Source organism: Bombus terrestris, chromosome 3 (assembly GCF_910591885.1).
Source record: "Bombus terrestris chromosome 3, iyBomTerr1.2, whole genome shotgun sequence".
In the NCBI taxonomy this organism is placed as follows: Eukaryota; Metazoa; Arthropoda; class Insecta; order Hymenoptera; family Apidae; genus Bombus; species Bombus terrestris.
Window position 1 is genome coordinate 1,041,314 of NC_063271.1, and position 10,935 is coordinate 1,052,248.

At 30.0% G+C, this 10,935-nt stretch overlaps 4 protein-coding genes across 6 annotated transcripts; 2 read left to right on the forward strand and 2 right to left on the reverse strand.

The window, feature by feature from the left end:
• The first annotated feature begins 1,556 nt into the window (after positions 1-1,556).
• Positions 1,557-3,694, forward strand: LOC100650595 (target of rapamycin complex 2 subunit MAPKAP1). The gene is made up of 7 exons (XM_003394308.4): positions 1,557-1,743; positions 1,809-1,949; positions 2,096-2,364; positions 2,440-2,609; positions 2,699-2,992; positions 3,054-3,295; positions 3,381-3,694. Exons 1-7 carry the CDS (start codon positions 1,671-1,673, stop codon positions 3,581-3,583), a joined length of 1,392 nt encoding a protein of 463 aa, XP_003394356.1. The 5' UTR covers positions 1,557-1,670; the 3' UTR covers positions 3,584-3,694.
• Positions 3,695-3,764: 70 nt separating this feature from the next.
• On the reverse strand, positions 3,765-4,674 carry LOC105667148. The gene is made up of 2 exons (XM_012320849.3): positions 4,539-4,674; positions 3,765-4,392 (listed from the first exon to the last, which is right to left on the reverse strand). The coding sequence occupies exons 1-2, from the start codon at positions 4,660-4,662 to the stop codon at positions 3,959-3,961; spliced, it is 558 nt and encodes a 185-aa protein (XP_012176239.1). The 5' UTR covers positions 4,663-4,674; the 3' UTR covers positions 3,765-3,958.
• Positions 4,675-4,884: 210 nt separating this feature from the next.
• On the forward strand, positions 4,885-6,582 carry LOC100650477 (calcyclin-binding protein). 3 transcript variants are annotated; one of them, XM_012320848.3, is made up of 4 exons: positions 4,885-4,925; positions 5,140-5,225; positions 5,303-5,513; positions 5,814-6,582. In XM_012320848.3, the coding sequence occupies exons 3-4, from the start codon at positions 5,493-5,495 to the stop codon at positions 6,477-6,479; spliced, it is 687 nt and encodes a 228-aa protein (XP_012176238.1). In that variant the 5' UTR covers positions 4,885-4,925; positions 5,140-5,225; positions 5,303-5,492; the 3' UTR covers positions 6,480-6,582. The 3 variants fall into 3 exon arrangements, with proteins under 3 accessions (XP_012176238.1, XP_012176237.1, XP_003394355.1); XM_012320847.3 differs by lacking the exon at positions 4,885-4,925 and having other exon boundaries at positions 5,097-5,225; XM_003394307.4 differs by lacking the exon at positions 4,885-4,925 and having other exon boundaries at positions 5,121-5,513.
• Positions 6,583-7,471: 889 nt separating this feature from the next.
• LOC100650358 (1-acyl-sn-glycerol-3-phosphate acyltransferase alpha) lies at positions 7,472-10,759 on the reverse strand. Its single transcript, XM_012320845.3, has 5 exons — positions 10,282-10,759; positions 9,151-9,466; positions 8,899-9,064; positions 8,651-8,819; positions 7,472-8,559 (listed from the first exon to the last, which is right to left on the reverse strand). The coding sequence occupies exons 1-4, from the start codon at positions 10,464-10,466 to the stop codon at positions 8,671-8,673; spliced, it is 816 nt and encodes a 271-aa protein (XP_012176235.1). The 5' UTR covers positions 10,467-10,759; the 3' UTR covers positions 7,472-8,559; positions 8,651-8,670.
• Positions 10,760-10,935: the final 176 nt, after the last annotated feature.

The window sequence follows — 10,935 nt, forward strand, 5'->3', positions numbered from 1 at the left end:
CCTCAAAATCGTCGTTATTACGAGCGAATGTGTATACAGCGATACAGAATACGGAATACAAGATAGAGAAACATTCAACGAAGAAACATTCGCGTTGAGAACGAAAAGCAACATTACCGATTCCAGTTTAATACTTTGGTTTCATCGGACCGCTTCGACGATTATCGATCGTGCTTAAAATTTCAAATCTTATTTTATCTGCATTTTATCCGCGTCAACTACCACGCTTTGTCGCGTAATTTCAATTACGCAACTCTCGTAGCAAGTACGTAACAAATAATCGATTCGTTTTCTTTATGAATATAACGCACTTTTTCGGCCAATAATTAGCGGCGTCTGGCATCCGGAATCGTATTTCTAGTATTTAACGCGACTGACCACCATCCCTCAGAGAGTTATCGCGTTAATCCTCGAGTAATATTTTACTGGAAAATCTCGGTGATATTTTCCGTGGCAGTAACGTAGAGGATGACAAATGACGCTCGCTGCCAGTACGGTTAATTGTCGGCTTTGTACTGCGACATGGTTATTACGTACACACTGCAGTTTCTACGCTCGCGATGCGGAGGATGCAGGCGAGAATCGCCACGACGAGGACAACAGTTCTTCGCATTACTTTAGGACTTCTACCGCATACGTACCGCTACTCCTAAAACCGCGCCACTCAAACATACGTATTTACTTACGTACGTAGTCGATGGCTAGAAACGACCGTTGACGCTTCCGCCATATATATAGTTCAACGTTCGATGCGTTTATGCTACTCTACGTAGTCATCTATTGAAAAAGAATGTCTTTTTTAGATGTGGATTAATTTACAAATTTGTTATATTGAACGAAGGAAGAGACAACTGAAAAGCTACCAATGGAATATGCGTGGATCGTTTCTTCGTAGATAATATAATATTCGATCGACGATACAGACGATGATCGTTGGAAACGTTTCGTGATCTTAGAAACACTTATGGCGTTATCGACTACATCCATTTTTTGTCCAGCTTTTCAAGATTTTCAAGTAATCGAACATTTCGTAGATGAAATGTCACCAGCGGGTCGTTTAATTCGCGGGTTCGTCTGCTTGCCTCTTGCTTTTTGTCATTTTTTTCTTTGGCACACTTCCCTTTATACCTTTTCTAATCGTACCCTTTCTTCCATCTGATATTCCGAATATTTCCTTCTCTATCCTCGGGCTAAACGTTCTATTCCGGTTTCGTGTTCGAAATTAAGAGTGTTGCAGCTTTGCTCTTCTTCTATTTCCTACCGCTTTTTTCTCTTTCTCCGATGTGCCTACTTGTCGCGAAATGTAAAAGAAAATAATATAGTAGAAAGAGAAAAGTAGGGTGAATAAGATAATATATAACATTTTTCAAGAATACCGTATCTTTGGCAGTTAAGTTTGTACAACATTTACAAATTTAACTGGATAGACCACGCGGTAGCTAATATTTTCTTGCAGTATCTATTCCATTCAAAGTTATTTTCAAATATTTTCGTGGCAATCTTTATACTCTTATCCTTATTTATAAAAAAATGTGCTGCCACCTGTCGGCGATTGCTTAAACAGGCTGTTTACACATACTAAGTAATGGAAGAAGGAATCATTTGGGCAACGATAAAACGAAATTTTCGAAATAATCTTTTCATGATTCGGAAATATCTAAGATAAACAAATGGCGTTCTACGATAACGAACATTGGCTTCTATCGCATATTAGAGATAGTTTTTTATCAACCGACAACACAGGTACATAGCAGATTCTATTTAGGTTAAAAATGAACTTAAACTTCCTTCTGTGATGTTTCTCAAAGGTCAATGTGAAATGGTGATGCTTGGAGAAGATATACCTAAACAACTAAGATCTAATGGAATGTTACAATGTTATCCTGGCATGGAAGAAAGCGACGATGAAGATCTAGATGCTCTCGCAGAATCCTATGACATACAAATGGGTAAATTTAAAAAAGAGAAGAAATAAAAAGTATTTTTTCTATAAAAGATAACGTTACTCGATTTTATAACCAGAAAGCAAAAATATCTGAAATTTGTTTGACATAAATATATATACTTTAGATCTGTGATTTTAATATTGATATAGATATGGAATACAGTCACAGAGAACGCACTAATACCGCGCAAAGATTAGAGAAAATGGATCTTGAAAGGGAAAAGGCTGCTAAAGTCAGTGTAAAGTGGAGAAATGATTCTGTTATACCTGTTACTCAACAAACAGAATTATTTCAAAGGAAGGATTTTCGTAAAAAGACTGGCCAAACCAAAAGATATTCTCTCTTGTCTGAACAACTTGAAAAGTGCCCAAATGTACCACAAAATCCATTTATAGAATACGCCAAGTTCGACGGCAGCGTATGTATTAATAAATTTTACAAATTTTAATGAAATTGCTGCTTGACGATATTACTTACATAAATTTTATTGTAGGCACAAGTAGATATTCCTATAAGAAAGTATAGGATATTTATGTGTATGTTACCTAAAAACCAAAGAACGTATCCCATTCATATACTTGTACTTGCTACGGCAAAAGTGCTAGAATTCATTGGATTAATTTGCTATAAATATGCAAATGAACACCCAGATCACCCTTTAAAGTAATTACTCTAAAGAATTCTGTGGTAGTTTGTGTTGTTCAGTTTATATTTAACCGATACAAACTACCCTGATTCTTTGATGTTTTCAGGGATGATATCACAAGATATGGCTTGTATTTTACTGAAGATGATGGAGAAGTTGACTGGGATTTACCGTGCTTGGATCCTAGGGAAACGATATCTAAATTTGAATTCACAACGTTAGGTCTTGCCGAAATGAAACCCAGCGATAGGGCGCGACACAACATGTTCAATTGGGTTGAATTAACGAACGAGGAAGATTTTCTAGAAGGTCAAAACGAAGAAGAAGAAGTTGCCGAAGATTTAGCAAAAATGGAAGGACATACGACTGCTATGGAAGCTCCGTTGTATCAGTCGTACAGGTATTTTTTATTTATTAGAATCATAAAATAACTCGCAAGTAATACGTAACATTTTATATAGGGTATACATAATTAATAAAGTCAGGACAAAGACTGAAATATATCTGGGAATATCAGGTGAAAAAATTGAAATCAATCCAATAATAACAGGGAAAGGTGCAGGACGCTTTTGGAATAGGCAAAGAGCTGTTAGTTATCAAATAGACAATATTGCCTGGTGTGAAGTGACAGAAACAAAGGGAACGAAAACAATTTTTACATTAGTTTATACACCACACTCGTCTACTTCCGAAAATATTTTAGGTTGATCTAGTTTAAACATCTTATGTAACATAAACAAATTGTCCAAGAAACGGACATAATGCTAAGAAATATCATCTTTTCACAGTACCCTCTGGACAGTTGCATTCTCTGCATCAATCAGCATCGTTTAAAAACCATGAATTTGAAGCCGATTCGATGACAGCTGAAGAAATTGTCAGAAAAATAAATCATATATTGGAATTACACAATAGCATATCAAGAAAAGAATATCTATCTCAAAAAGAAAGAAAAGCGGCGAGACGGAAAAGTTTTCATTTGCATAGATGACAGCTCTATTGGTTCCTATATTCTATTTTAAATTACTTAAAACATTAATTACGTCAATATGATAAAACAAATGTTTACTTCAATACACATGCAATCCTATTGTCATTTTAATGGTTGCACCATAAATCTCTCGTACCAAGATAAAATTTTTATACTTTGGGTATTTAAGTAGTAAACGATATTCTTATTTGTCCAGTTATTTATTCTTGTTTAGGATGTGAATATATATATATATACATTTATTTATTTATTTATTTTATATATTATTATATTTATTTTAATATCTACTGAGGTAAAAAAATTATACATTTGCATTATGTCAATAATTAATCTTGTGTTAAAAATTATTTACAATATGTAATGGTATTTCTAATGTCATGAGCCTAATATCTCAATAACTTTATCATTAACTTTACACAATCTTCTTTCCATTTGCCGAACAAATCTTTGATTTAATTTGTAAGTTAGATTATACAATACTGATGTCTTTGCAACTATATCTGACAGCTTTTTATAATTTCTGTAAATATGTTGATAATTTGGCCGGGCTGTAACAAAGGCTTTCTCATATTCTGCTAAAACATTCAAATCTAAAAGTTGTCCTCGATTCTCTGAATATAATTTTTGCTTTGCAAGATTTCTTCGTTGTACTTTCCTTTGCTTTAATGTCTCTATCCATTCTTTTCTTTCATTTCTTAAATTAATTATATATTCTTCTAAATCTATAGGTTTTTCTAGCGATATTTTAGATACGCATTTTATCGCATCTTCAGCATCAACAGTTTTTCCATCTTCTACACACCGTGTACCTTCAATTGTAAAATATTAAATGTCGATTAAAAATTAATTTTCCCGATAATTTATTATTGTGTGAAATCTTACTGAAATGATATGTTATTAACATTTTTTAAATATTGTAAAGTTTCGTACAAAGAAATAGAATAAATTAACTAACCTTCATATTCGTTAAATGTAATTGTACGACTTTGAAAAACAGAAGATCGCCGTTTATGAACAGTTTTCGTACATTCTGAGTTCTTCTCTGAATGCGATGCATCCACTGAATGAAAATGATCCATTTTATCAATTAAATGTAATTCCTATAAAAAAATAGTTTGCAGCCCGACAAAGATTCGGTTGAATTTCAAATGAACCAATCACAACGCAGTATTAAAGATACATTTAGTAAATCGTATAAGAAATAGCATAAACTTATAATTTCTTATTCTATTATCGCAAAATTCTATCAAAATATTTTCATATGATCTCTTCGTGAAATTTAAAAATATACCCTTCATAATGCAAGAATTATAATATTTCAAATACAGATTTTAGGTTAAAGGTTAGAAGAAGAATATTAATCGATTATTATTCATCTATTGGTAAACTAAATTGATTTAATTTGTGCTTATATGTTAAAAAACAAATAGAAACAAATAGAAACAAATATCCTATACTTCTTCAAAAATTCTGAATATTAAATATATTATATATTATACTAATTATAAATTTTACTTAACATTAAATCAATGTTTTATTAGTAAAAATATTTTCAGTTTTACTAAAAAGTTCTAAAAAAGTTTAACGATCTGCCTTAAAAACATGTGTCTTTCTTTAAAAAGTATCTGTAATATTATTCAAGGTAAAAAGAAATTTGCCTACATATTATAGAAAAGTTTTGAACTCTCTAGAAATTTCTACTGAGTGTACAGTGTGTAGTTTGCAGTCGATTCGTCGATTCTCAACGGTCGAGACAAATTTGTAACGAACGAGGTGTTACAGTCAAGAAACATTGAATTATACGATTTTAACGTCATTATCGATAGAATAATCGAGTGAGTGTTGACTTTCTTTTCTCTTACCATTAAACGTTTAGAAATTCTATTTGTCGTTAATTTTGAAGGAAGAAATGTCGACAAAGGCTGACGAGGTAAGCAGTTTTTTAATTTTTTAAATTACTTTTTATATTACCAATGATAAGAAAAATATAGCGCATTTTGTACAACAAAACAATTATCGTATATGTGACTATAGAGAAATACAATTCCAGTGTAGTAAAATATTAGAGCGTGCTATCCGTACGTATGTATGTATGTACATCGAAATTACAGTAGAAGTTAATCATGTGAATTTTTTACGAAACTAATAGTGATTGTTCTAAATAGAATTGTTCAAAGGAAATTTTATTGAACATAATCAATACATGGAACAACTGTATTTTGTTTTACAGTTAAAATTGGACATTGAAGAATTTAACAGTTTACTTCAAAAAGCTAATCGTCAAAAAAGCAAAGATGTTCTCAGTCTTGAAATTAGGAAGTTGCAAACAGAGTTAGCAAGATTGATAGAAGAAAATCAAATATCTCAGACAAAGCCTGCTGTTGCAGTGTCTAACTCTTCTCAAAAGTGTTATGAAGTTAAACTTAATAACTATGGTTGGGATCAAACAAATACGACAGTAAAATTATATGTCACATTGAAAGATGTGCATCAGTTGGCTAAAGAAGCTGTGACTTGTAACTTTACTGAGAAATCTTTTGATCTCCATATTCTTGGATTGAACAATAAAAATTATAGTTTAACTATTAATAATTTATGCGAAGATATTGATACAGATAAGAGTAGTGTTAGAACCAAGGCTGATATGGTGATAGTATCCCTTATCAAAAAGGTTGCGAAACATTGGTCACATGTAACAAGTGTAGAAAAAAGAATCAAGGAATCAAAGACATCTTCAGCTCCGGATATAAGTGAAGATGGTGACCCCGGTACTAGTTTGATGAATTTAATGAAGAAGATGTATCAAGAAGGAGATGACGAAATAAAAAAGACAATAGCCAAAGCATGGACAGAAACTCAAGAGAAGAAAGCAGTCGGATTGTCAGACTATTCTTAATTTCATGTCTATAAATACTTAGGTTTATTATTTTTTTATGTTATTAATGTATAAAATTAACTTATATTATGTAAAACATTAAAATATAAAAGTGCTATAAGAATTTGTATGTTTTTTCATTGTTATATACTGTGAGTTCAGATATTCATTGGTTTTATGAGGAAAATCTTTAAGGCTATTGTATGAATGCATAAATATTTCATAAATTTTTGAAGTAACGTATTTCGAATCAAATAAAAAGTTTGATTATATGGATTATTAAGAATTAATGTATTTTGTTGTCTTACAACAATGGTAATAGTATATACTATACATTTACGAAATATTTTTATTCCTTATTTACACATTGTAAGCCAATTTACTTGTGTATATTATTAATTCAATAAAAAAGGATTATAAAAAAAATGTTGTAAATGGTTTCACTAATTCCTTTTACAGTAATGATGATAAATTTATGTAGTGATGCATTTAGAAGTTTCTATTTTCTATAAATGTTGTAATTGATGTTTTTCGCAAACATAACTGTACGCCTGAAAAGAATTTTAAAATCCAACTATGTTAATGTTGCATTTTTCAAACTATACTCAATAATACTGTAGGAATAAAGATTTATAAGGATAATGAGTGATTAGTATATACATTAAGTGTCCAGGAGGTGGCGTTAAAAGATGTGGTCCCGGGCACTCCTATTAAACGTTAGGTAGGCCACCGTGGGGTTTTAGTCGGTAAGAGTCCGACCCTACCCCGCCGTTTCCCCCAGAACTGCAGCGGGGTGTCCATGAGGATTTCCCCACGTAAAAAAAAGTATATACATTAAGTGAAATACACTTAATACATTCACATATATTATATGAAATACATAAGTTATATGTAACATGTTGATTTGTACATAGCACGTATGTGTATAATTTTTTTCTAAAATAAAATTCGTAAATATTAATGCTTTTTTAACACGTAAATTATAGTACTGTCAACAAATAAAATACCACATGAGCCCTTTATTTATTTATATTTTGAAATAATATTCTTGTTATCTTTTATACATTTATATTTCTAACAATAAAAGGTCACAAGCTTATAAACAAGATTATTATGTAATATTTCCAATCTAAAATTACAAGAATTCAATATAACTAATGTTAAAAAATTCATGTTATGTAATATTGGAACATTAGATTTAATTACTTATAAATTATAGGAATACATAGTAATTTTAAGAGAAAGTTATACAGCTAACATTAATAGTTCGAATTTCTTTATCAGTGTTAACTAACATTCATGAGTATATTTAATTACAAATAAAAATAATATCACATAGCATGAATATTTTTACCATACTAACAGGAAACGCTTGTCCAGTGTCATATTTGTGATATTGTGTGCTTTCATGACTATCATCTGTTTTTATAATGAACAAAACAGTGTTTTACAAAATTTTATTTAAAAAGGATATAGAAGTATAAATAAATAATTTTACTTATTCACACACACGCGCACATTGAATCGCTTGCAGCATTGCACATGAATGAATGAAAATATGAAATAGATACTTAAAAATTTTTATAAAATTTTATGAATAAAATATATTTCATATAATTTTATAAAACGCACGTAAAATTTTAATTTAGTTTTTTTTCATTTTGTAAATAACTTCTCTATCTAGTTGAACTATCCGGATCATTTACAAAATTAAAATTATATTTTCCACCCAAACATTTCCATCTCTATAGAAACTGTTCTGTTATTTTTTTCAAGTAAAAGAAATTAACACCTGTTTTATACATGTATAAAATCTTGTTTAAGAATGCATTACGATTTACATGTATTTATTATATCAAAGACCATTATATAAATGGTTAGGTGATTCATCAAAAATAAAACAGTTAATAATATAAAATTATTGTAAATATAAATGTATAAATGAAATATATATATATACGATTAGAATTAAAATCTAGGATTTGTAAAGAAATTTAAAACAGGGAAGTAAAATATGAATTGAAATTAATAATTAATATTATCTGTCCCCTGTTTAACTGTAGCGCACATTTGCTATGTGCAATAAATTCTTGATGAAATCCTTGATAAAAATATCAAAAACAAGTCTTTGGTTTACAAGTTAAGACTAAATCGTAATCAAGATATGAATAATAAGAACTCTATTAATTTACCATGAAATAATTACTGTACTCTAGGAAGAAATATTTGATTGCACTTCATGACTAGTGGCATGAAAAACTTCCATCATTGCATTTCGTGTCTTTTCTATTAAATCTTCAACATCAGCTGAAGTTAATCCTTCTGTAGATATTGGTGGTAATGTTGTTATAATAACTCGACCTTCATGTAATCAATTAGATTATCGCATAATGTTTTGTATTCAAATAAATATAAATATTTATACATAAAAAAGTCTTACCGGCATCGAATCTTTTTTCTTTAGAAGATAGAAAATAATAAGAAGAAAATACAACTGGTAATATAGGTAACTGAGCATTGATTGCAACATGAAAGGCACCTTTTTTAAATGAATGAATTTGTCCAGTGTTACGCCTAGTGCCCTCAGGAAATATCCATAACTTAATCTACATGAAAAGCATGGAAAAATAAGTATCTAGGAAATTGAATATTACCTTTTGCAGAAATTTCTATATTATATAAATCGAATTACCTTGTCTTCCTTGAGATAGACTGCGGCACTGTTCAAAATTGAACGGGCTTTATCTGACTGCATTTTATCTATAAATATCAATCCACAAAGCCAAGCAACTAAACCAAATGGCCATGCATAAAAAATCTGTTTTTTTGCTATAACTGTGCACTTTTGCATTATTGGCCATACTTGGTACATTCCCAATATATCTAAAGAACTTTGATGATTTGATACTATTATACATGCCCTTTCTTTTTCTAAATGTTCTGTCCCCCTTAATTCCCAACGTAGTCCAATAAGGTGAGTACAAATAGAAAACACAGCCGATCCTAATCTAAAATTATATTTCATATATTTTTTTGAATTAATAAAATATTAATAATTTGTATAATTAATGCAAGGTTTATTATGTTAGTAACAAAATTATTGACAAATGGTGGATTAGTTTTTAATGTGTAAAAATGTAGCATATATATTTGTATATGTATATATATATATACACACACACGCACACACATATATATATATATATACATGTGTATGTTTATGTATATATATATATATCATTTTTATAAATCATTCTAATTATCTTTTTTCGTTACATTGTTCATCGCTATATAATATTATATAAATATATGTTAAAGAATCAAATACAAATATAATAAAAATTATGTACAGAATAAATGAGTGATTATAATGAAACTAAAACTTCAATAAATGTTAATTAAAATGTTTACATGTTATTTTATTAAAGAATACATTTCAATAAATAAACTTTACACATATTTTTGCAAATTTAACAAAAATAAAAATTTTATTTTACGTTTACAAACGATATTATTATATATTACTTAAAAAAATTAATTTTACAATTCACATTATTTTCCAATCTAAATTTACGCATTTGTGTGGCATTTCTGGGGTGAGAATTCCAAGTTATTTAAAAAAACGTCATCGCTGTATCAGGATTGTTATCCGTATGCTATATCACCATCGTTCAATAAATTTGTCCTATTAGTTTGAACAAAATTAATCAGAATGAAAATATAAGCAATAAAACATAATTAAATAGAAAAATAAGAGAACGGAACATAGAAATGTAACAAGATAGACAACGTTCATATTTTCAAAATTGGTGTAATTACTAACAAATAGTTTTTCACGTTCTTCGGTCGAAAGATCACAATCGGGAGGAGGATTAATGAATTCAGCATTGCAATTCCATAATAGAGAAAAAACTTCAGATAATAACGAAAGGTCCTGCTCACTTCATATAATACAGGTATCAGAAGAAAGAGACCGACTAGGATCACCTCGAAACACGAAGGTGCCATCTTTTATGGCGAGAAAGGGCGAATACTATACCTAATATTTTCTTTATACTACACCAGCGAAATCAGTATTACACTTTTCTGCACTATCTTACGTAGTTCTAAAGATTTTCAACTACTGTAGGATATTATGAGAAAACCTCGCCTTTTATACATTAATCACAAACACATAGCTTATTTTTTAACAAAGCTACTCTTTTAGCTATGTACTATCTACAGATTACGAAAATACAAGGCAGACCTACGAGTGGCCACGAGCACGAGGTTTGCTGCCTACTGCCGAAATTGACTCAGGGCGAACCGCGGGCTAACGATTGTCGATTTTTTGATGAGATCAAACACAGGTGCCTCGCTGCTCGCAACTATGTACAGAGTGTAAACTTTGTTCTCAATATTTAAAGCTTATATCAGAGTTTATTTCTCAGATGTTAAATAATTGCGTATTTATAGAAATTCTAAAAAGACAAGCAAT

Bases quoted from the DNA above. Each gene is read 5' to 3' on its own strand.
- LOC100650595 (XM_003394308.4), top strand. From the start codon at position 1,671: ATGGCGTTCTACGATAACGAACATTGGCTTCTATCGCATATTAGAGAT. The intron at 1,950-2,095 runs GTAAATTTAAAA...ATATTGATATAG, and splicing joins ATCCTATGACATACAAATGG to ATATGGAATACAGTCACAGA. The intron at 2,365-2,439 runs GTATGTATTAAT...ATTTTATTGTAG, and splicing joins ACGCCAAGTTCGACGGCAGC to GCACAAGTAGATATTCCTAT.
- LOC105667148 (XM_012320849.3), bottom strand. From the start codon at position 4,662: ATGGATCATTTTCATTCAGTGGATGCATCGCATTCAGAGAAGAACTCA. The intron at 4,393-4,538 runs GTTAGTTAATTT...TTACAATTGAAG, and splicing joins TACATTTAACGAATATGAAG to GTACACGGTGTGTAGAAGAT.
- LOC100650477 (XM_012320848.3), top strand. From the start codon at position 5,493: ATGTCGACAAAGGCTGACGAG. The intron at 5,514-5,813 runs GTAAGCAGTTTT...TTTGTTTTACAG, and splicing joins TGTCGACAAAGGCTGACGAG to TTAAAATTGGACATTGAAGA.
- LOC100650358 (XM_012320845.3), bottom strand. From the start codon at position 10,466: ATGGCACCTTCGTGTTTCGAGGTGATCCTAGTCGGTCTCTTTCTTCTG. The intron at 9,467-10,281 runs GTTAGTAATTAC...ATATAATTTTAG, and splicing joins AAGAACGTGAAAAACTATTT to ATTAGGATCGGCTGTGTTTT. The intron at 9,065-9,150 runs GTAATTCGATTT...CTTTTCATGTAG, and splicing joins TCTATCTCAAGGAAGACAAG to ATTAAGTTATGGATATTTCC.